Source organism: Oncorhynchus nerka, linkage group LG21 (genome assembly GCF_034236695.1).
Source record: "Oncorhynchus nerka isolate Pitt River linkage group LG21, Oner_Uvic_2.0, whole genome shotgun sequence".
Classification (NCBI taxonomy): domain Eukaryota; kingdom Metazoa; phylum Chordata; class Actinopteri; order Salmoniformes; family Salmonidae; genus Oncorhynchus; species Oncorhynchus nerka.
Window position 1 is genome coordinate 11,731,692 of NC_088416.1, and position 25,974 is coordinate 11,757,665.

General features: G+C 44.9%; 1 protein-coding gene across 1 annotated transcript in view; it reads left to right on the top strand.

Annotated features, from left to right (window-relative positions):
* Positions 1–25,974, top strand: part of LOC115103918 (nidogen-1-like) — an 81,143-nt gene that overhangs the window by 18,815 nt on the left and 36,354 nt on the right. Inside the window, exons 2-11 of the mRNA XM_029624977.2 lie at positions 2,231–2,533; positions 2,958–3,190; positions 3,487–4,049; positions 9,247–9,387; positions 9,620–9,871; positions 11,347–11,547; positions 13,139–13,372; positions 23,628–23,765; positions 24,640–24,768; positions 25,120–25,263. Of these exons, the coding sequence (XP_029480837.1) occupies positions 2,231–2,533; positions 2,958–3,190; positions 3,487–4,049; positions 9,247–9,387; positions 9,620–9,871; positions 11,347–11,547; positions 13,139–13,372; positions 23,628–23,765; positions 24,640–24,768; positions 25,120–25,263 (2,338 nt within the window). The remainder of the gene's footprint in view (positions 1–2,230; positions 2,534–2,957; positions 3,191–3,486; positions 4,050–9,246; positions 9,388–9,619; positions 9,872–11,346; positions 11,548–13,138; positions 13,373–23,627; positions 23,766–24,639; positions 24,769–25,119; positions 25,264–25,974) is intronic.

The window sequence follows — 25,974 nt, forward strand, 5'->3', positions numbered from 1 at the left end:
AATTTAAGAATTATGGAGGCCACTGTGTTCTTGGGGACTTTCAATGCTGCAAACATTTTTTCCCCAGATCTGTGCCTCGACACAACCCTGTCTTGGAGCTCTACGGACAATTCCTTCAACCTCATGGCTTGGTTTTTAGCTCTGATGTATTGTCAACTGTGGGACCTTATATAGACAGGTGTGTGCCTTTCCACATCACGTCCAATTAATTTAATTTACCACAGGTGGACTCCAAGTTGTAGAAACATCTCAAGGTTGATCAATGAAAACAGGATGCACCTGAGCTGAATTGCGAGTCTCGTAGCAAAAGGTCTGAATCCTTTTGTAAATAAGATATTTCTGTTTTATGTTTTTTATACGTTTGCAAACATTTTCAAAAAAATCTGTTTTCGCTTCATCAATAAGGGGTATTGTTTGTAGATTGAGGTAATGTTTTTATTCAATCAATTTTAGAATAAGGCTGTAATGTATCAAAATGTGGGGGAAAAGTATGTGGACAACCCTTCAAATGGGAGAATTTGGCTATTTCAGCCACACCCGTTGATGACAGGTGTATAAAATCGAGCACAGAGCCATGCAATCTCCATAGACAAACATTGGCAGTACATTGTCCTTACTGAAGAGCTCAGTGACTTTCAACGTGGCACAAGTCAGTTTGTAAAAATTCTGCCAGAGCTGCCCCGGTCAACTGTAAGTGCTGTTATTGTGAAGTGGAAATTAAGTGATAGGCCACACAAGCTCACAGAGCGGGACTGTCGAGTGATGAAGCATGTAGAGCGTAAAAATCGATTGTCTTCGGTCGCAATACTCACTACCAAGTTCCAAACTGCCTCTGGAAGCAACGTCAGCACAATCACTGTTAGTTGGACACTTTTTCCATGGCCAAGCAGCCAGACACAAACCTTAGATCACCATGCACAATGCCAAGCCTTGGCTGGAGTGGTGTAAAGCCCGCCGCCATTGGGAGTCTGGACCAGTGGAAATGCATTGTCTGGAGTAATGAATAACGCTTCCCCATCTGGCAGTCCAATGGAAGAATCTGAGTTTCATGGATGCCAGGAGAACGCTACCTGCCCGATGGCACCAAAATGTAAAGTTTGGTGGAGGAGGAATAATGGTCTGGGGCTGTTTTTCACGGATCGGGCTAGGCCCCTTAGTTCCAGTGAAGGCATACTTTTAGAATGTTACAGCATACAATGACATTCTAAACTATTCTGTGCTTCCAACTTTGTGGTAACACTTTCCTGTTTCAGCATGACAATGCCCTCGTGCACAAAGCAAGGTCCATACAGAAATGGTTTGTTGAGATCGGTGTGGAAGAACTTGACTGGCCTGCAACGAGACCTGACCTCAACACCATCGAACACCTTTGGGATGAATTGGAATGCCGACTGTGAGCCAGGCCTAATCGCCCAATATCAGTACCCGACCTCACTAATGCTCTTGTGACTGACTGGAAACTGCAGCAATGTTCCAACATCTAGTAGAAAGCCTTCCCCTAAGAGTGGATTCTGTTATATCAGCAAAGGGGGTACCAACTCCATATTAATGCCTATGATTTTGGAATGAGTTGTTCAACAATCAGGTGGCCACATACTTTTGGTCATGTAGTGTATAAATAAAGCAGTCAGGCCTTGTCCAGGTTGAACTGTTCCTAGATCAGTAGGGGAACCATATCACATTTAGAAGGTCTGCTCTAGAATATCCTGATCTTAGATCAGTAGGGGGAACCTCAGACATCTTTCACAATAGGGGGAGAGAGATACCCCATGTTCCCTGGGGGGAGGGGGGGAGGCCTTAACTAATGTGAAGGAGGGGTCATGGCATGTTAAGATTTACAACTATTTTCACGAGGACCCTGACCGTGCAGTAAATTTGGGTATTTACTTAACCGAGTTTGCAGCAGGATAGGGTTCTCTTAAAATTCCTAAGATTTCAATTCTAGTTGAAGTCATCATGATAAAATTAACTTTCTGAAACCCACAGCCGGTCATTCCCAGCAGTTTTGGGGTAAAAAGTGACAGGATCTCCAATTGTATCATGGACATTGACAATTGTGACCTCAACCACATTGTGGTTCAAAAATATCATTATCCAAAACCTATTTGAACTCTAGGCTATATTTAACTTTGGCGTTATGAGAAAATGTTGAAGTTGCAGAAAATTCTGCAGAGAAATTTGCATCCATGTCTTTGCTGATAATAACACATTTGTGATCATCCAATCCCAGATCAACACCAATGGCTTTCTGTCAGTAGAAGAACCTCAGGTGGAGTCTGAGTACCTGGGAAAGATGCCTGCCAGCTTCAGAATGATAGCGGTTTTCCTCGGAGATCTGGACAACAGCGACGGAGTGGGGAAGGTGTACTACCGACAGGACAGCAGACCCTCCATGCTTCTTCGGACCACTGACCACATCAACCAGGCATTCCCTCAGGACGATGAGATCATGCCCACCCACGCCTTAATCATCACATGGGAGAACGTGGCGGCCCACGGCGTGCCTGGTCGAGGAGATGGGCTGGACAGAAAGGTAAGGACGACCCTCATCGCTTGGCCTAGATAGGGTCATATTCATTTTCTGTCTTTTAAAATATGTCATTGGATATACTGAACAGTTGATAAACTTGTTTTAATGCCACATTGATATGGACAGCACTTGAAATTATCATTTGAGACCATATTTTCTATCCACCTAATATGAAGTTGCCTAAAACCCATACATTGTACAATGTAGTTACAGGTATGGAGGTACATTATAATTAGAGTGATGTTACTCATGGTTACATAATCTTTCCAACTGTGTTACCTGTTTTCAATTTTTGTGGTGGACTACATAGATTTTTTTTGTTACATATTTAGTTCCCTCTACCAAGCCAAACTCAAAGGTAGTGCACTAAAGAGGTAATAGGGTGCTAGGACTCAGTTTCCCTCTATCTTTTCTTTTTACCATGTAGAGAAACACGTTCCAGCTGGTGGTGGCGTCCATGGCGTCCGCCTCCTATGCCATCTTGTTCTACCCCAGGGAGGGGCTGCAGTACAGCTCCACGCCTGTGGCGGGCCAGAGCGAGCCAGTCCACACCGGCTTCATCAATGGCCGGGTCAAGGGCTGGTTCAACTGGAGCAGCAGCCCGGGGCCCTACTACCGCATTGCCACCGACAACGAGACGTCCGTCAGACAGCTCTCCGAGTAAGTTGATTGGTTGGTGGGTGGGCTGGTTGGTGGGTTCGTTGGGGTGGTTGATTGGTTGGTTGATTGGTTGGATTGACTATAGTGTGCTTCCAGATGCTCCAAGAACTTTACATAGGCTTAGTAAGTGTTGTTCATAGAACATTTTGTTAGGTTTCTGTCATTATGTTTTGACCTGGTATTTGCATAGTTACATTTCATTATGGTAATTATGTAATGATTACAATAACCTGACATATGCATAAAGCTTCTTCATAGAGGTAGGTCTCATAATGATCCATTCGGTCTTCCGCTAGGGAGACAAACTCAGGCAGGCATGGTGTGTGGGTGTATGAGATCGGCACCTCCCCGATCTTCTACTCCATTACCCCAGGCCAGGTCACCAACCTGTCCCCAGAGGAGGGCATGGCAGGTGGGCAGATGGAGTCCGTGCCAGAGTTTCCACCCAGAAACACTGGAGAACAACAGGAGATTGAATTCCCTCCATATGAGCACGAGGAGGAAGAGGAGACACCTGAACAAGAGCTGCTCCCAACTGTCCACCCGGTCCAGTACCAGCCCAGCTACTCTGAGCCGACCCAGCCCAGCTACCCTGAGCCGACCCAGTCCAGCTACCCTGAGCCGACCCAGCCCAGCTACCCTGAGCCGGACGAGCCCAGATACCCTGAGCCGGACCAGCCCAGATACCCTGAGCAGGACCAGCCCAGATACCCTGAGCCGGACCAGCCCAGATACCCTGAGCCGGTCCAGCCCAGTTACCTTGAGCCTGTCCAGCCGGCCCAGCCGCAGCCACCGCGCTACGAGCCTCAAACCCCACAGGTGGTGGTCGTGGATGAAGATGATGACCTTGATGTTGACGGTAAGCCATGAAAGAAACAACAATTGAATCTGTGTCTGAAAATTGTGACTGGGAATAGAATATTAGTCAAGATTGCCATGACAGAAACATTGGTTTAGAATAGTATATTAGGATCCCCATTAGCTACTGCACATGCAGCAGCTACTCAAAACATTCAGCTACATAAAACATACAAATACATGACAAAGTACCGAACAGTTATAGACAAGAACAACAGCACACAACAGCACACTGAGGAGTGGCATCCGTCTGGCCACTCTTCCATAAAGGCCTGATTGGTGGAGTGCTGCAGAGATGGTTGTCATTCTGGAAGGTTCTCCCATCTCCACAGAGGAACGCTGGAGCTCTGTCAGAGTGACCATCGGGTTCTTGGTCACCTCCCTTACCAAGGCCCCCGATTGCTCAGTTTGGCCGCGCGGCCAGCTCTAGGAAGAGTCTTGGTTCCAAACTTCTTCCATTTAAGAATGATGGAGGCCACTGTGTTCTTGGGGACCTTCAATGCTGCAGAATTGTTTTGTACCCTTCCCCAGACATGTGCCTCGACACAATACTGTCTTGGAGCTCTACGGACATTTCCGTCGACCTCATGGCTTGGTTTTTGCTGGGTCGGCTCAGGGTAGCTGGGCTGTGTGTTTTTCCAAATCATATCCCATCAATTGAATTTACCACAGGTGGACTCCAGTCAAGTTTTAGAAACCTCTCAAGGATGATCAACATAAACAGGATGCACCTGAGCTCAATTTCGAGTCTCATAGCAAAGGGTCTGAATACTTGTGTAAATAAGGTATTTCCGTTTGAAGTGTATGTAAATAGATTATACAATTAGTTTGGCATTTTCAACACACGTTTCTTAAAAAGACAAGAAGAGAAGAAGCCAATTTCTCATCAACCAAATCAAATCAAACTTTATTTGTCACATGCGCCAAATACATCAAGTGTAGACCTTACCGTGAAATGCTTACTTGCAAGCCCTTAACCAAACAGTGCAGTTCAAGAAGAGTTAAGAAAATATTTACCAAATAAACTAAAGTAAAAAATAATTAAAAGTAACACAATAACATAACAATAATGATGCTATATACGGGGGGTACCGAGTCAGTGTGCGGGGGTACAGGTTAGAGGTCATTTGTAGGTAGGGGTGAAGTGACTGCATAGATAATGAACAGTGAGTAGCAGCAGGGGGGTCAATGTAATAGTCCAGTGGCCATTTGATTAATTGTTTAGCAGTGTTATGGCTTGGGGGTAGAAGGAGCCTTTTGGTCCTAGACTTGGCACTCCGGTACCGCTTGCCGTGCGGCAGCAGATAAAACAGTCTATGAGTTGGGTAACTGGAATTTCTGACAATTTTATGGGCTTTCCTCTGACACCATCTATTTTATGCACTACCTTCCAAAAGTTTGGGGTCACTTAGAAATGTCTTGGTTTTTGAAAGAGAAGCTAATTTTATGTCCATTAAAATAACATCAATTGATCAGAAATACAGTGTAGACATTGTTAATGTTGTAAATGACTATTGTAGCTGGCAGATTTTTTATGGAATATCTACATAGATGTACATTGGCCCATTATCATCAACCATCACTCTGTGTTCCAATGGCATGGCATGTTGTGTTAGCTAATCCAAATTTATCACATTAAAAGACTAATTGATCATTAGAAAAACCTTTTGCAATTATGTTAGCACAGCTGAAAACAGTTGTTCTGATTAAAGAAGCAATAAAACTGGCCTTCTTTAGACTTGTTGAGTATCTAGAGCATCAGCGTTTGTGGGTTCGATTACAGGATCAAAATGTCCAGAACTTTCTTCTGAAACTCGTCAATATATTCTTGTTATGACAAAAGAAGGCTATTACATGCAAGAAATTGCCAAGAAACTGAAGATCTCGTACAATGCTGTGTACTACTCCCTTCACAGAACAGCGCATACTGACTCTCACCAGAATAGAAAGAGGAGTGGGAGGCCCCAATGCACAACTGAGCAAGAGGACAAGTACATTAGAGTATCTAGTTTGAGAAACAGACGCTTCACAAGTTCTCAATTGGTAGCTTCATTAAATAATACCCGCAAAACACCAGTCTCAACGTCAACAGTGAAGAGGCGACTCCGAGATGCTAGCATTCTAAGTGATCCCTAACTTTAGAATGGTAGTGTAGGTCGTGGATTGCAGGAAGCTTGGCCCCAGTGATGTACTGGGCCGTACGCACTACCCTCTGTAGTGCCTTACGGTCAGATGCCAAGCAGTTGCCATAACAGGAGCTGATGCACCCGGTCAGGATGCTCTCAATGGTGCAGCTGTAGAACTCTTTGAGGATCTGGGGACCCATGCCAAATCTTTTTAATTTCCTGAGGAGGAAAAGGTTTGTCATGCCCTCTTCACGACTGTCTTGGTGTGTTTGGACCATGATAGATCATTGGTGATGTGGACACCAAGGAACTTGAAACTCTCGCCCCGCTCCACTACAGCCCCACTGATGTAAATGGAGGCCTGTTCGGCCCGCCATTTCCTATAGTCCACGATCAGTTCCTTTGTCTTGCTCACATTTAGGGAGAGGTTGTCCTGGCACCACACTGACAGTTCTCTGACCTCCTCCCTATAGGCTGTCTCATCGTTGTCGGTGATCAGGCCTACCACTGTTGTGTCGTCAGAAAACGTAATGATATTGTTGGAGTCGTGTTTGGCCACGCAGTCGTGGGTGAACAGGGAGTACAGGAGAGGACTAAGTACACACCCCAGAGGGGCCCCAGTGTTGAGGATCAGCGTGGCAGACGTGTTGTTGCCTACACTTACCACCTGGGGGAGGCCCGTCAGGAAGTCCAGGATCCAGTTGCAGAGGGAGGTGTTTAGTCCTGGGGTCCTTAGCTTAGTGATGAGCTTCGGTGGCTCTATGGTGTTGAACAGCATTCTCACATAGGTGTTCCTTTTGTCCATGTGGAAAAGGGCAGTGTGGAGTGCGATTGAGATTGGGTCACCTGTGGATCTGTTGCGGCGGTACGCAAATCGGAGTGGGTCTAGGGTATCTGGGGGGATGCCTTGTGAATGTTGACCTGTTTAAAGGTCTTACTCACATCGACTGCAGAGAGCGTGATCACAGTCATCCGGAACAGCTGATGCTCTCATGCATGTTTCAGTGATTACTTGTCTCGAGCATAGAAGTTATTTAGCTAGTCTGGTAGGCTCCTGTCACTGGTTAGTTCTCGGCTGTGCTTCCCTTTGTAGTCTGTAATGGTTTACAAGCCCTGCCACATCCGACGAGCGTTGGAGCCAGTGTAGTACGATTCGATCTTAGTCCTGTATTTACACTTTGCCTGTTTGATGGTTCGTCGGAGGGCATAGCAGGATCTTTTATAAGCTTCCAGGTTAGAGTCCCTCTCCTTGAAAGCAGCAGTACTACCCTTTAGCTCAGTGCTGATATTGCCTGTAATCCTGGCTTCTGGTTGGGATATGTATGTACAGTCACGACGTCATCGATGCACTTATTGATGAAGCCAGTGATTTTCTTTTTATTTATTTTACTAGGCAAGTCAGTTAAGAGCAAATTCTTATTTTCAATGACGGCCTAGGAACAGTGGGTTAACTGCCTGTTCAGGGGCAGAACGACAGATTTGTACCTTGTCAGCTCGGGGATTTGAACTTGCAACCTTCCGGTTACTAGTCCAACGCTCTAACCACTAGGCTACCCTGCCTAGTGGTTAGAGCGGTGTGGTGTACTCCTCAATGCCATTGGAAGAATACCGGAACATATTCCAGTCTGTGCTAGCAATACAGTCCTGTAGCGTAGCATCCACGTCATCTGACCACTTCCGTATTGAGCGAGTCACTGGTACTTCCTGCTTTAGTTTTAGCTTGTAATCAGGATTCAGGAGGATAGAATTATGGTCAGATTTGCCAAATGGAGGGCGGGGGAGAGCTTTGTATGCATCTCTGTGTGTGTAGTAAAGGTGGTCTAGAATTTGTTCCCCTGGTTGCACATGTGACATCCTGGTAAAAATTTGTTAAAACTGATTTAAGTTTGCCTGCATTCAAAGCCCCGGCCACTAGGAGCGCTGCTTCTGGGTGAGCATTTGTTTTGTTTGCTTATGGCCTTATAGAGTTGGTTGAGTGGGGTCTTAGTGCCAGCTTCGGTCTGTGGTGGTAAATAGACGGCTATGAATAATATAGTTAAACTCTCTTGGTAGATAGTGTGGTCTACAGCTTATCATAAAGTACTCTACCTCATGCAAGCAATACCTCGAGACTTTTTTAATATTAGACATCCCGCACCAGCTGTTATTGACAAAAAGACACACACTCCCACTCCTTGTCTTACCAGACGTAGCTTCTCTGTTCTGCCGGTGCTTTGAAAATCCCTCCAGCTCTATATTATCCGTGTCGTTGTTCAGCCACGACTCGGTGAAACAGAAGATGTTACAGTTCTTAATGTCCCGTTGGTCGGATAATCGTAATCGTAGGTCATTTTCCAATTATTGCATGTTAGCAAGTAGAATTGATTGCAGTGGGAATTTACTCACTCGCCTACGGATTCTCAAAAGGCAGCCCGATCTGCCTCTTCTTTTCCTCTGTCTTTTCTACACGCAAATGACGGGGATCTGGGCCTGTTCCCCGGAGAGCAGTATATTTTTCTCGTCTGACTCGTTAAAGGAAATAGCTTCTTCCAGTTCGTGGTGAGTAATCCCAGTTCTGATGTCCAGAAGTTATTTTTGGTCATAAGAGACGGTAGCAATAACATTACTGCAAAATGAGTTACAAACAACGCATAAAATCAAACGGAATGTAGTTAGACTTCTTTTTGCGTACAACCATGAAAAACTATCATGCATGTTGTTGATGTTAGTTCTGTGTGTGCAGTTAGGGCAAGGCGTGCTGGTTTGTTTTGAGCTTCTTTGTTTTGAGCCATGCTGCTTTGTTTAACCGGCCTATCAAAGTATTTTGTAGCAAACAAGAACTACAATGAAATTACACTCTTAGAAAAAAAAGGGTTCCAAAAGGGTTCTTTGACAGTCCCCATTGGATAATCCTTATTGATTCTAGGTAGAACTCTTTTTGGTTCCCAGTAGAATCCTTTTGCGTTTCATGTGGAGTTCTTCAAAGGTTTCTCCTATGGGGACAGCTGGATATCCCTTTTAGTTTCTAGATAGCATCTTTTATTTTCTAAATTGTTATTTTTCTAAGAATGTGGTTTGTCTTCTTTTTGGCAGTGTTTGCGTACAATTCTGAGACATGCGCCAGTAACAGGCAGAAGTGCTCGTCCTTCGCCGACTGTAAGGACTACACCAATGGCTACTGCTGCCAATGTAGGCCTGGTTTCTATGGCAATGGCAAGGATTGTGTGGCTGAAGGTAGGAGTAACCCCACACCCAAAGTACATACAGTATTTGTGTAATAAGGGTTAGGGCTAGCCTGCTTCCTTCATTATAATGAAATATGTGATATAAAGTATAAGAATGATTCAATATTTTATAAAGAAATTGAAAACCTGATAATGCTTGACACACAGTCACACATCAGTTACATTTAAAGTTACATTAATTAAAATCGAATGAAGTTAGTTTCCTCACATTCCACACGCAGGTAAGCCCCAGCGGATGAACGGCAAAGTGAATGGCCGGGTGTTTGTGGGCAACACGCCCTCGCCACTGGAGCTTTCCAACAACGACCTGCACTCGTACGTGGTGGCCAACGATGGGCGCGCCTACGTGGCCATCAGTACCATCCCGGCCGGCCTGGGACCCTCCCTTCAGCCCCTGTCTTCCCTGGGAGGGGTCATCGGCTGGGCCTTCGCTCTGGAGCAGCCCGGCTATGAGAATGGCTTCAGCATCATCGGTAAGAGCTGTTTGACGATTATCTTGCACATTGTGTCAATCTTGCACATTGTTGTGTCATTAAGAGTTGTTTTAAGGTAAGAGCTGACATTTGGGTGAATCACAAAAGGGATTCCTCGCTTTCTTGATTCATAACAAATCAAGGAAAAACAGTTGAGAAAGTGCCATAGTGTCATTAAAAAGGCAGCAGATGATTTGAATACATTAGGCTTTTCTCATGTGTGTTGGGTAGCATTTGGTTTAGCTTCTCCCTCCATTGTAAGCAAAGGTACCTGGGGCTTGGGTCTTTGTTGTGGTCTAATGAGATGTCCTTCAAAGACAGGTGTGAATGACCGCTGTGGGATTGATGATTAGGTCAACATTTATTCAAGTTAAGCTTGATTTATTTGCTCTCTTTGAATGACAGATTTTTTAATAGTCAGAGGCTATGTCCAAAATCTGCCTTACTTACCTAAATGGCATACTGTGTACTAATAGTACTACATACTGTTAAGAATGTACTGTTTAGTAAAAACAAATGCAGTAAAGTAGCATACTAGGCTCATCCATACTGAGAATGTGTCATCTAATGCACAATTGCGTTGATTCCCGCCATTCGCTCATTTTGGTAGAGCGTGTCCCCTCGGCTGATTATCAGCTGTTGTCAAACACACATTGGTCTCGAAAGACGATTCTATTCCTCAATAGTATGCAGCGAATTCTACTAGATTAAAAGCTGAAATTAGTATGACATCCTGGCATTTAAAGCATACAACATTTTGGACATTTCACATATGTATTATAAATCTTTTTTTTTTTGCATACCCAAAATGCCTTCTATTTAGAATGCAAGTAAGGATATTTGGACACTGCCAATCTCTTTGCTCAGGGAAAGTAGATTCTCTACTGGCCTTTTGAGTGGTATACGTGGACATTTGAGTGAATTGTGCCAAGTGATTAGGACTATCTTTCCCTTTTTGAAAAGTTCCTCAACATGTTGAACTCCGCTTTAATCTTCCACTAGGACAATATTTGTAGGTAGAACGATGATGGGGAAAATTATGGGGAATTTGTTCTGTGTTCCCGTTTTTGGTTAATATTTCTGCTTTTCGGCCTCAAAATGTTACTCAAGCTCATTGCTTCCAGCTGGCTTCACTTCTTTCAAAATATTCCCCTTTAATGTGTAATGTTGTTGGCTCCAGGGAGAACTAAAAGTGGGGGGATACACTCAAGGGTACGGGTGGGGATGCAGAATAAACTTGCCCCTAAATGCTGATCTTAGGTACGGCTAGGTTTTGTGTTTCATCACATAATGGTTGAGGTTAGCTTTTGGGCAAGGCAAGATGATCCTAGATTTGTGCTCAGGAGCTGAAGAGAACCTATGAGGTTTGGTTGTCTCTCTCTTTCCTTCTCCCACCCCCATCTCTGCTCGCACACAAACACCCTCAACCCCACAACCACCCTCAACCCCACAACTCCCCCCCGCTCCCCCTCCAGGTGGCGTGTTCTCCAGGCAGGCCGAGGTGACCTTCTTACCGGGAAACGAGAGGCTGACCATCAAGCAGGAGTTCAAGGGCATCGACGAGCACGACCACCTGGTGGTGAGCACCGAGCTGGAGGGCCGTCTCCCTGAGGTCCCACGCGGCTCCACTGTCCAGATCGACCCCTACAAGGAGATCTACCAGTATGGCAGCAACCGTAAGTCACGACCACACCAATATAACTTGGAATGCAGACTTGGGGTCTATTCCATTTAAATTGAGTCAATTCAGGAAGTAAACAAAAATTATTTTGATCTCCTGAATTTAAATGGAATTGACACCAACCCTGGAACTCGACACTATCACAGTTTGTAGTACATCTAATCACATAAGATTGGTCAGCATTAATCCCAATGTTGTTATTAATCAAAGTGCTCTTACGTGCAACCGGATAGTAGTCTTTCCTATTCTTTTCATGAAACACATTGTCTTAGAAACACTTTTGGCAGCAATTACAGCTGTGAGTCTTCTTGGATAACTTCTCTAAGAACTCGGCACACCTGGATTGTGTAATATTTGACCATTATTGTTAAAACAATTATTCAAGCTCTATCAAGGTGTTAGGGATCATGGCTAGACAGAAATATTTAAGTCTTGCCATAGATGGTCAAGCAAATTTAAGTCAAACTGTAACTTGGTAAGCAACTCCAGTGTAGATTTTGCCTTGTGTTTTAGGTTATTGTCCTGCTGAAAGGTGAATTCCTCTCCCAGTGTTTGTTGGAAAGCAGAAGGAACCAGGTTTTCCTCTAGGATTCTACATTAGCTCCATCCCGTTTCTATTTATCCTGAAAACTCCCCAGTCTTTGCCTCAAAAATACCCATACCATGATGCAGCCACCACTATGCTTGACAATAAGGAGGCAATTACTCAGTGATGTGTTGTGTTGGATTAACCCCAAATATAAGACTTTCCGTTTAGGCCAAAAAGTATATTCCTATGCATGCTTTTATTGCAGTAGTATTTTATTGCCTGGTTGCATACAGGATACATGTTTTAGACTATTCTGTATAAATTCTGCACATTTTTATTCTTAGTTTAGGTCATTATTGTGGAGTCACTACAATGTTGTTGCTCCATCATCAGTTTTCTCCAATCACAGCCATTTATAATCACAAATGACCTCATGGTGAAATCCCTGCGTATTTTCCTTCCAGTCCTGCAGCTCAGTTCAGAAGGACGACTGTATCGTTGATGTGTCTGGGTGGTTCAGTACATCATCCACAGCATGCTTATTACTAGACCATGCTTAAAGAGATATTCAATGTCTGACTTGTTATTGTTACCCATCTACCAACACTTCCCTTCTTTATAAAGGCTATGAAAAAGCTCTCTGGTCTTTGTAGTTGAATCTGTGCTTGAAATTCAGCACTTGACTGAGGGACCTTACAGATATTGTATGTAGAGGAAGGGGTAGTCCTAAAATATTAATGTCAACCCGTATTATTTCATACAATGTGTTTGTTAAGCCAAATTTGACTCCTGAACTAATGCAACAACTATATTCTAGTTCTCGTATTAATTGGAAAAAATGTGTTACATTTTCTTTTCACTTTGACATTATGGACTATTTTGTCCAGATCAATGACAAAAATTCTAAATGAAATCTATTTAAATCAATTCTAAATCAAATCCCACTTTGTAACGCAACAAAATGTGAAAAAAAAAGCCAAGGGTGGTGAATACTTATGATACCAACTGTATATGGATGTTCAATGTAGTAACACTCCATTTTCCCTATTCTCTTCAGTGATCACCTCCTCCTCCAACCGCGACTACACTGTGAGCCTACCGGATGGCAGTGTCCAGACCAAGGCCTACCAGTGGCGTCAGACCATCACCTACCAGAGCTGTCCCAATGACGAGCAGGTCAGGGCCGTGCAGTCTACCCAGCAGCTCAGCGTCGACCAGATCTTCGTCATGTACGACTCGGGCAACCAGCTGATCCGCTACGCTATGAGCAACAAGATCGGCTCCATCCACAGTGAGTAGAATCCCTTGTGTTACTGCTAATCTTTGTTCATGTTCTCCTATAATGTTATGCTAACCTTGTGCTTATGTTCTGCTAGTTGTGTTCACGTTCTGCTAATGTTCTGGTAACCCTCTGCTAAGAGGATTGGGCCCATCCTCAGTGAGTATAGCCTATCATGTAGATGCTGATCATCTTCAGCTTTAGTTGTGCTAATGTTCTGCTACCTTTCTGCTAACTTTCCCGCTACATAAATCATCAAGGAACTCACCAGGTACAACCCTAAATCCTTAAACATGGGCACCCTCATAGATATTATCCTGACCAACTTGCCCTCCAAATACACCTCTGCGGTTTTCAATCAGGATCTCAGCGAGCACTACCTCATTGCCTGCATCCGCTATGGGTCCGCGGTCATACGACCACCCCTGATCACTGTCAAACTCTCCCTAAAACACTTCTGCGAGCAGGCCTTTCTAATCGACCTGCCCCGGGTATCCTGGAAGGATATTGACCTCATCCCGTCAGTTGAGGATGCCTGGTCGTTCTTTAAAAGTATTTTCCTCGCCATCTTAAATAAGCATGCCCCTTTCAAAAAATGTAGAACTAAGAACAGAAATAGCCCTTGGTTCACTCCAGACCTGACTGCCCTCGACCAGCACAAAAAAAACATCCTGTGGCGGACTGCAATAGCATTGAATAGTCCCCGCGATATGCAACTGTCCAGGGAAGTCAGGAACCAATACACGCAGTCAGTCAGGAAAGCAAAGGCTAGCTTTTTCAAACAGAAATTTGCATCCTGTAGCTCTAACTCCAAAAAGTTTTGCGACACTGTAAAGTCCATGGCGAACAAGAGCACCTCCTCCCAGCTGCCCATTGCACGGAGGCTAGATAACATGGTCACCACCGCGAAATCCATGATAATCAAACATTTAAATAAGCATTTCTCTACGGCTGGCCATGCTTTCCTCCTCGCTACCCCGGCCAACAGCCCCCCCACCCCCCGCAGCTACTTGCCCGAGCCTCCCCAGTGTCTCCTTCACCAAAATCCAGATAGCAGGTGTTCTGAAAGAGCTGCAAAACCTGGACCCGTACAAATCAGCTGGGCTAGACAATCTGGGCCCTCTCTTTATAAAACTAGCCACCATTGTTGCAACCCCTATTACAAGCCTGTTCAATCTCTCTTTTGTATCGTCCGAGAACCCTAAAGATTGGAAAGCTGCCGCGGTCATTCCCCTATTCAAAGGGGGTGACACTAGACCCAAGCTGTTACAGACCTATATCCATCCTGCCCGGCCTCTAAAGTCTTCGAAAGACATGTTAATAATCAGATCACTGACCATTTCGAATCCCGCCATACCTTCTCCGCTGTGCAATCCGGGTGCACCTCAGCCACGCTCAAGGTACCAAATCCTATCATAACCGCCATCGATAAAAGACAGTACTGTGCAGCCGTCTTCATCGACCTGGCCAAGGCTTTCGACTCTGGCACTCACCATATTCTTATCGGCAGACTCAATAGCCTTGGTTTCTCAAATGACTGCCTCGCCTGGTGCACCAATTACTTCGCAGACAGAGTTCAGTGTGTCAAATCGGAGGGGCTGTTGTCCGGACCTCTGACAGTCTCTATGGGGGTACCACAGGGTTCAATTCTCGGGCTGACTCTTTTCTCTGTATATATCAATGATGTCGCTCTTGCTCTCTACGCAGACGACATCATTCTGTATACATCTGGCCCTTCTTTGGACACTGTGTTAACTAACCTCCAAACGAGCTTCAATGTCATACAACACTCCTTCCGTGGCCTCCAACTGCTCTTAAACGCTAGTAAAAACCAAATGCATGCTTTTCAACCGTTCGCTGTCCGTACCTGTCCGCCCGACTAGCATCACTACCATGGACGGTTCTGACCTAGAATATGTGGACAACTACAAATACCTAGGTATCTGGCTAGCCTGTAAACTCTCCTTCCAGACTCATATTAGACATCTCCAATCCAAAATCAAACCTAGAATCGGCTTTCTATTTCGCAACAAAGCCTCCTTCACTCACGCCGTCAAACTTACCCTAGTAAAACTGACTATCCTACCGATCCTCGACTTCGGCGACGTCTACTACAAAATAGCTTTCAACACTCTGCTCAGCAAACTGGATGCAGTCTATCACAGTGCCAGCCGTTTTGTTACCAATGCTCCTTATACCACCCACCACTGCGACCTGTATGCTCTAGTCGGCTGGCCCTCACTACATATTCGTCGCCAGACCCACTGGCTCCAGGTCCTCTATAAGTCTATGCAAGGTAAAGCTCCGCCTTATCTCAGCTCACTGGTCACAATAACAACACCCAACCATAGCACGCGCTCTAGCAGGTATATCTCAATGGTCATCCCCAAAGCCAACACCTCCTTTGGCCGCTTTTGCTTCCAGTTCTCTGCTGCCAGTGACTGGAGCGAATTGCATAAATCGCTGAAGCTGGAGACTCATATTTCCCTCACTAACTTTTAACATCAGCTATCTGAGCAGCTAACCGATCGCTGCAGCTGTACATAGTTCATCTGTAAATAGCCCACCCAATCTACCTACCTCATCCCCATATAGTTTTGATTTACTTTTCTGCTCTTTTGCACCAGTATCTCTACTTGCACATCATCCTCTGCTCATTTATCACTCCAGTGTTAATCTGCTAAATTGTAATTACTTCGCTACTATGGCCTATTTATTGCCTACCTCCTCACGCCATTTGCACACACTGTATATAGACTTTCTTTTTTTCTATTGTGTTATTGACTGTACGCTTGTTTATTCCATGTGTAACTATGTGTTGTTCTTTGTGTCGCACTGCTTTGCTTTATCTTGGCCAGGTCACAGTTGTAAATGAGAATGTTTGGCTGGATGTGGCTGTACCAAGAAGGACAATCAAGGCAAAATAACATTGTTGTAGATGAAATCCCAGTCTCCACACAAGACCTGGACGGAGTCTGAGGAGAAAGTGAGAAAAATAATCGATGAAAAGCTGCAGATAGATCAGAAGAAGAGTGAGGTGGAGTGCGCCCATAGGATTGGAAAACCTATGGCCCAGGTGACAGACCCAGCTCAATAGTGGTAAAGTTCCTGAGGTACAAAGACACTGGTTGTTATGGAGAGGAACCAACATCTTCCTCAATGAGGACTACTCTGAAACTGATCCCAGCTATGAAGGCTGCCAGAGAGCGTGGGGACATTGCTTACATCCTTAACCACAGGCTCATTGTCCTCCCTCCCACCCAAAAGCCTGGAGGGGGTGAGAGAACCAAGCAGATGGGTTCATAGCCTAACCCCTGCACCCTGACTGACTGCATGCTTTGTTTGTGGTTTCCCATATTATGTCTATCTCTAATAAGCTACCCAGGAAAGGGCAATAAATAGTCCATATTACTACATGCAGCCTAAGAAATAAGATTCATGAAATCAATAACTTGCTAATCTCAGGTAGCATTCATGCACTACATGCCCAAAGTATCTGGACACCTGCTCGTCGAACATCCCATTCCAAAATCATGGGCATTAATATGCAGTTGGTACCAGCTTTCCTGTTTTAGCAGCCTCCACTGTTCTGGGAAGGCTTTCTACTAAATGTTGGAACATTGGTGCAGGGACTTCCATTCAGCCACAAGAGCATTAGTTAGGTCGGACTCTGATTGTTGGCCGATTAGGTCTGGTTCACAGTTGGCATTTCAATTCATCCAAATTGGGTTGAGGTCAGGGCTTTGTGCAGGCCAGTCAAGTTATTCTACACCGATCTCGACAAACCATTTCTGTATGGACCTTGCTTTGTCCACAAGGGCATTGTCATGCTGAAACAGGAAAGGGCCTTACCTAAATTGTTGCCACAAAGTTGGAAGCACATAATCGTCTAGAAGGTCATTGTGTGCTGTAGCATTAATATTTCACTTCACTGGAACTAAGGGGCCTAGCCCAAACCATGAAAAACAGCCCCAGACCATTATTCCTCCTCCAGCCAACTTTAAAGTTGGCACTATGCATTCAGGCAGGTAGCATTCTCCTTCTCCTGACATCCACCAAATACAGAGTTTTCCGTCGGACTACCAGATGGTGAAGTATGACTAATCACTCCAGAGAACGCATTTCCACTGCTCCAGAGTCCAATGGCGGCGAGCTTTACACCACTCAAGCCGACGCTTGGATTTGCGCATGGTGATCTTAGGCTTGTTTACGGCTGTTCGGCCATGGAAACCCATTTCATGAAGCTCCCGACAAACAGTTCTTGTGCTGACGTTGCTTCCAGAGGCAGTTTGGAACTTGGTAGTGAGTGTTGCAACCGAGTACAGACAATATTTATGCGTTTCACACTTCAGCACTTGGCAGTCCCATTCTGTGAGCTTGTGTGGCTTACCACTTCACAACTGAGCCGTTGTTGCTTCTAGACGTTTCCACTTCACAATAACAGCACTTACAGTTGACCGGGGCAGCTCTAGCAGGGCAGAAATTTGATGAAAAAGGTGGTATCCTTTGACTGTATCATGATCGTCGTAATGATGAGACCAAGGCGCAGCGTGAGTAGAGTTCCACATATTTAATATAGAGAAAATCATAAACAAAACAACAACAAAAAGCACAAACGAAACGTGCCGCTACTGATGTGCACTAAGGCAACTATACGTAGACAAGATCCCACAACACAAATGAGGAAAATGACTACCTAAATATGATCCCCAATCACAGACAACGATAAACAGCTGTCTCTGATTGGGAACCATATCAGGCCAACATAAAAAAAAAACCTAGACATACAACACCCCTAGACATATAAAACTGGGACTGGGAACTGTCGCCGGAAGTTCTGGACTGAGAACTGTCGCAGGAAGCTCTGGACTGGGAACTGTCGCAGGAAGCTCTGGACTGGGAACTGTCGCCGGACGTTCTGGACTGGGAACTGTCGCCGGAAGTTCTGGACTGGGAACTGTCGCAGGAAGCTCTGGACTGGGAACTGTCGCCGGAAGTTCTGGACTGGGAACTGTCGTCGGAAGTTCTGGACTGGGAACTGTCGTCGGAAGTTCTGGACTGGGAACTGTCGCCGGAAGTTCTGGACTGGGAACTGTCGCCGGAAGTTCTGGACTGAGAACTGTCGCAGGAAGCTCTGGACTGGGAACTGTCGCAGGAAGCTCTGGACTGGGAACTGTCGCCGGACGTTCTGGACTGGGAACTGTCGCCGGAAGCTCTGGACTGGGAACTGTCGCAGGAAGCTCTGGACTGGGAACTGTCGCCGGAAGTTCTGGACTGGGAACTGTCGCCGGAAGTTCTGGACTGGGAACTGTCGCCGGAAGTTCTGGACTGGGAACTGTCGCCGGAAGTTCTGGACTGGGAACTGTCGCAGGAAGTTCTGGACTGGGAACTGTCGCCGGACGTTCTGGACTGGGAACTGTCGCCGGACATTCTGGACTGGGAACTGTCGCCGGAAGTTCTGGACTGGGAACTGTCGCAGGAAGCTCTGGACTGGGAACTGTCGCTGGAAGTTCTGGACTGGGAACTGTTGCCGGAAGCTCTGGACTGTGGAGGCGCACTGGAGGTTTGATGCGTGGGTCCGGTACAGGTGGCACCGGGCTGATGACACGCACCTCAGGGCGAGTGCGGGGAAGAGGCACAGGACGTACTGGACTGTGGATGCGCACTGGAGGCCTGATGCGTGGGACCGGTACAGGTGGCACCGGGCTGATGACACGCACCTCAGGGCGAGTGCGGGGAAGAGGAACAGGACGGACCTGACTGGGGACACGCACTTGAGGGAGAGTGCGAGGAGCAGGAACAGGACACACCTGACTGGAAAAGTGCACTTGAGGGAGAGTGCGAGGAGTTGGCACAGGACGCACTGGGTTGTGAAGGTACACTGGAGACCTGGTGTGTATAGCCGGCATCAATTGTTCCGGGAACTTTAACACACGTTTCAGGACGAGTATGGGGAGCTGACTCAGGTGGCACCAAACTGACGACACAATCCTTTATTCCAAATCTGTGCATCCTCCACCAACTCAAAAAAACTCCCCCATTTCTTTCTCTTCCGAATTCTCCTTCTTCTCCCAGCCTGGCTCTGGTTCACTCCTCGTCTCCGCCGACTGCTCCATGTGCCCCCACCCAAAACATTTCTTGGGGTTTCTGAGGCCTACCTCCCCGACATCGTTGCTGTCCTTTCATGCTCCTAGGTGACTCCTGCCAAGGAAGGTGATCTTGTCCTGCCAGGATTTCCTCCCAAGTCCAGGATCGCTTCCCATCCAGGATCTCTTCCCAAGTCCAGGATTCTCCTCCTCCTGGGCACGCTGCTTGGTCCTTTGTTGGTGGGATCTTCTGTCACGATCGTCGTAATGATGAGACCAAGGCGCAGCGTTCCACATATTTAATAAAGACAAACTCATAAACAAAAAAAGCACAAACGAAACGTGAAGCTACTGATGTGCATTAAGGCAACTATACGTAGACAAGATCCCACAACACAAATGAGGAATATGGCTACCTAAATATGATCCCCAATCAGAGACGACGATAAACAGCTGTCTGATTGGGAACCATATCAGGCCATCGTAGACATTCAACACCCCTTCACATACAAAAACCCTAGACATACAAAAACCCTAGACATACACCCACCGTAGTCACACCCTGACCTAACCAAAATACATAGAAAAACAGAGATATCTAAGGTCAGGGCGTGACAGACTGTGCCAGGTTGAAAGTCTGGTGTGGCTGAAACACCCAAATCCACTAATTTGAAGGAGAGTCCACATACTTTTGTTTATATAGTGTATATTAGTCATCAATTAGACTCACTAAGTTAATTCATGTGTCAACACAGCAGTAGCAATACAGGGATATTAACATTTTGTTATGTTACAGCCTTATTCTAAAAGAGATTTAAATGTTTTCCTCGTCAATCTACGTACAATACCCAATAATGACAAAGTGAAAACAAGTTTAGAAATGTTTGTAAATGTATTAAAACAAAAAAACTGAAAAACGTTATTTTCACAAGTATTCAGACCCTTTACTATGAGACTCAAAACTAAGCTCAGGTGCATTATGTTTCCATTGATCATCCTTGAGATTGGATATTATTTGGAATGGCACACAACTGTCTATATAAGATTCCACAGTTGACAGTGCATGTCAGGGCAAAAACCAAGCCATGAGGTCGAAGGAATTGTCCGTAGAGCTCCAAGACAGGATTGTGTTCAGGCACAGATCTGGGGAAGGGTAGCAAAACATTTCTGCAGCATTGAAGTTCCCCAAGAACACAGTGGCCTCCATCATTCTTAAATGGAAGAATCCTGGAACCACCAAAATCCTTCCTAGACCTGGTCGCCCGGCCAAACTGAGCAATCGGGGGAGAAGGACCTTGGTCAGGGAGGTGACCAAGAACCCGAAGGAGAAGGGGAGAATGGCCTTGGTCAGGGAGGTGACCAAGAACCCAAAGGAGCTCTGTCAGAGCTCCAGAGTTCCTCTGTGGAGATGGGAGAACCTTCCAGAAGGACAACCATCTCTGCAGCACTCCACCAATCAGGCCTTTATGGTAGATTGGGCAGATGAAAGCCACTTCTCAGTAAATGGCCCGCTTGGAGTTTGCCAAAAGGCACCTAAAGTACTCTCAGACCATGAGAAACAAAATTCTCTGGTCTGATGAAACCAAGATTGAATTATTTGGCCTGAATGCCACGCCTGGAGGAAACCTGGCACCATCCCTACGGTGAAGCACTGTGGTGGCAGCATCATGCTGTGGGGATGTTTTTCAGCAGTAGGGACTGGGAAACTAGTCAGGATCGAGGGAAAGATGAACGGATCAAAGTACAGAGAGATCCTTGATTAAAACCTGCTCCAAGCACTCAGGACCTCAGACGGGGACAAATGTTCACCTCCCAACAGGACAATGATCCTAAGCACACAGCTAAGACAATGCAGGAGAGGCTTCAGGACAAGTCTCTGAATGTCTTTGAGTGGCCCAGCCAGAGTCCGGACTTGAACCTGATCGAATATCTCGGGAGACCTGAAAATAGCATGGCAGAAAATCCCCAAATATAGGTGTGCCAAAATTGTAGCGCCATACCCAAGAAGACTCAAGGCTGTAATCGCTGCCAAAGGTGCTTCAACAAAGTACTGAGTAAAGGGTCTGAATACTTATGTAAATGTAATATTTCATTTTTTTTAATACATTTGCAAACAAATCTATCAACATGTTTTTGCTTTGTCATTATGTGGTATTGTGTGTAGATTGATGAGGGATTTTTACGAGGGGTAACGTAACAAAATGTGGAAAAAGTCAAGGTGTCTGAATACTTTCCGAATGCACTGTATGTTCAGAGCCAAATTCCAGTGAAGCTCAGAGAGGATGTCTTGCCTAAAGTTGTTCAAGTATCGTGGTTGCAGTTTCACCCGCCTCATCTAGAGCCTCTTCTTTTGGGGTGCTGCTATTGGACACCAAGTGCTAACATTATCCGGATAATATGTGTGCAATGCTTGATAGCGTATATGATGTTAACTATTTTCCAGGTGACCTAAAAAAAATGTAGGTTTTCATCAAGTTGTCCACTCAAGAAGAAACTGCTTACTGTAACCAATGCCTGTAATCTGCTTCAGGTTATTAATCAAGCTACCAGGGTTGTTTACAAACCGTACAGAAACTACTGTATATCATCCACGTGTGTATTGATCATCTCTTTGTAATGCTGCAGAACTTTGTGCTCAAGGTGCATCCACACCCATTGGATGTAGTGACCACGATAAAATAGCTGTATCCAGAAAAGCCAAGGTTCCAAAGGCGGGGCCTAAAATAGTGTTTAAGAGATCATACAATGTGTTTGTAGTGATTCCTATGCTGAAGATGTAAAGCAGATTGATTGGTCAAATGTGTGTAATGGGGAGCGTATGAAAGTGTATTCTTATTCTGTGACTGGTGGATGCTGCTGTGTGTGAGTGTGGTGTGGGGTATGGAAATGGAAATGCAAAAAACCTTCCTTCACTGGAAGAATTGTAGCCTTTCCATTGTCGGTTTTTCGTTGCACTTGCATTCAGTAGCATCTACGAATCGCATTATTATTATGACACGTATTGACGTCAAACGGGAAAACCAAAGACACCCGGTGGTTCCTAATGATTCTTGCTGCTGTTTAAAGGACAGCTGGTTCTAAGAGATTAGGATCAGGACCTGCGATTGGAACAGTATACATTTTCCCAACAGATTCTTCTGACTCTACTCATACGTGTGTCTTCTTTAGACATCTGGGGGGGTTGTTACCACTCATTTGTTGTCTCAATGGACCATCGTATTACATACATTTCTCTTCAAGAACATTTGAATTCCTGACTATACACAGTATGGAATGTCGAGCCAAAAGAATAGTAATTATCTGTTGAGTAACATGATCTGTAGGTAAACCAAAACCTTGTGTTGTCGTATTTCCTCAGCTGGCATTTCAAAGACATCCAAATCCTTGACAGGGTAAAGGTTAACGGCTAAGGTAAACAAGGGGCCGTGCTTCAGGTCACACAAGGTTATTTACTGCAGGTAGGAGGTGTAAGAAGAAGGGGGAGAGTGGGGGAGGGCAAGAGGAAGGCACCGGGAGAGGGGTAAAGGTACATAGGGGATGGTCGGGGGTGGCGGTCTGGGGGCCAGGGGTAGGTTATGCAAGCAAACTTGACTCAGCTGGAGTTTATTGGCAAAAGTGTAACATCTGTGCCGAGTTTCCTGTGAGGATGCAATGGGAACTGGAGGAGCCCCCCCGTCCTAATAAGCAGCTGTCTGATAAGCGGTCTGCATGTCCCTTCTAACAGCCAGGAGAGGTGTCTTACATGCCTGTGTCTACAAAACTGAGACATTGTGTGTGTGTGTTTGTGTGTGTAATGTCACAACATCTTGTCCAGATATTCCACAGTGGTAAGCCATTTCCAACAATAACTAACGTGAGGGTTAATAGGAATCTATTCATTTCAGGTTGTAGTACTATACTGTGGCTTTTCAGACCGAAGTATCCAAAGATTGAAGTAACTCCAAAGTAGAACTCCCCTGATCCCTTGATTTACAAAATCCATAATCTGAAAACAGCCACACAAAAGCCTTTACTGCTGTTTGTCCAACCAATTGGTCCCTACCATGTTTACTGCAACTTTTACGCTTAAATTCGAGCTATAACATCAGAACTAACCCTGAACTAGGCATTGATGGCATCACCCACTAACACGGATCCCATTGCTGCCCCTCAAGAGAATGGACGTTTGTTTTGATTGACAGGTGGCCCACCAGAGCAGAACCCATGTTTCACCGGCAGACACGGCTGCGACACCAACGCCGCCTGCAGACCCGAAGCAGGCGTCCAGTTCACCTGCGAGTGTTCCACTGGTTTCACTGGGGACGGACGTCAATGCTATGGTAGGGGCCCTGCACACTATACATATCAGCTTGAACCTACGCCAGCTGATGCATAAGGGACATGGGGAATAGTCTATTGAAGTTTAGGTTATACTTTATTTTACATATTTACCTGGAAATTCATTAAAGAATGCATGGTAATAACTTTATTACTTTATTATCTAATAAACATATCGGTTTCATAGGGATTCTTTGAAATAAAGACTACTTAGCACCATTTAGTGGTGACCAATTTCCTTAAACAATTTCAGTAGCAGAGCATACCAATTGTAGCAATTTTTTGAATAAATACTAGCTGTAATAGGACTGAAAGTGAAGTTTCCCTAGACATTGATCTTCGGTCAGTTTAGCAATTTCCCCACTAAGGATTAGGCGAGCTGATCCTAGATCTGTAAATTTGGTGTGAAAACAGCACATTACCTTTCATGACTGATCTTCATAAGTCAGGTAATATTGGTAAGATGGCATCTTCATAGTAGTGGTGATGATATTACATTTGGCTTATTTTGCACTTTCTAAGAACTCATAGAAGCTTTACATCAGTAAAGGGCAAGACCGCCCAAAGAGAGAAACAAGTATTACAGGACTGAGACAGACTGTAGCACAGGAAAACAAGCAATGTCATCAGAAATGCCCCACTAATAATTCATATTATTAATATACTGTAATGTACAGTATATTATTACATATACTACAAATGATCACATTTAATAATTAATTCCAAATATGCAATGAAATAATGTCATTATTATTATGGCTGTTGATATAACTTGCAGTGAACGTTAATCTGGTGCAACAGAATTGCCCTTATGGGACAAATACAGTTGTTTGAATTGAGTTAAGTTGAATCGAATTGACTGTGCTCATTTTGTAGACATTGACGAGTGCAGAGAGATGCCCGAGATCTGTGGTTCTCACGCCGTATGCAACAACCAACCGGGAACATTCCGCTGCGAGTGTGTGGACGGTTTCCAGTTCGCCAGCGATGGCAAGAGCTGCGTCGGTATGTAGTGCTGAAAAAGCGTGTTCGCAGCTGTGTTGTTCTTTGTTTGGATGACCCCCAATATAACTCTGTTGCTGAACTTAATACACACTCTAAATACAGTAACCTTTTACAGATTGTTTCATATCATCTATATATTCATCTTCATCTCAAATTTAACAGCGTTTCTATGATATTTCAGTCTATTAAAATCTGTTGTTTTTCTTTAGTCTATCAAACCTTCTACTGAGAAATTCCTCACATTTGTTACTCCTTTTTATAATTTTATTTCCATCAAACAACGGATTCAGGGTATTTCTGTCTCCACCAAGTCTAAAATCTGCCTCTCCCTTTCCCCCCTATCCTTTGTAGAAGTGGACCGTCCAATAGACCACTGCCAGAGGGGTACCAATAACTGCGACATCCCAGAGAGGGCACGTTGTAGCTACACGGGGGCGTCTGCCTATATCTGCTCCTGTCTGTCCGGATTCGTGGGTGATGGTTATACTTGCCAGGGTAGGGTGACACTTTAAATCAAATCAAATCAAATGTATTTATATAGCCCTTTTTACATCAGCTGATATATCAAAGTGCTGTACAGAAACCCAGCCTAAAACCCCAAACAGCAAGCAGTGTGTGTGTGTGTGTGTGTGTGTGTGTGTGTGTGTGTGTGTGTGTGTGTGTGTGTGTGTGTGTGTGTGTGTGTGTGTGTGTGTGTGTGTGTGTGTGTGTGTGTGTGTGTGTGTGTGTGTGTGTGTGTGTGTGTGTGTGTGTGTGTGTGTGTGTGTGTGTGTGTGTTCTTTGACTCTTCTTGTGGGAACCAGAAGTCCAAAACAAAACTTGACCTACTGGGGATTTTGTTGGTCCCCACAAGGTGTCAAATGCTATTTCTAGGCGGTTTAGTGTAAAGGTTAGAATTAGTGTTGGGGTTAGAATTAGGGTTAGACGTTAGGGTTAGGTTTACATGCTGACCAAACCACTCGTGCGCGTGTTGATTTTGTACCCCCACACCAGACACGATCAGGACACGCAGATTAAAATATCAAAACAAACTCTGAACTAATTATATTAATTTGGGGACAGGTCGAAATGCATTAAACGTTTATGGCAATTTAGCTAGCTTGCTGTCGCTAGCTCATTTGTCCTGGGATATAAACATTGGGTTGTTATTTTACCTGAAATGCACAAGTTCCTCAACTCCGACAATTAATCCACAGATAAAACGGT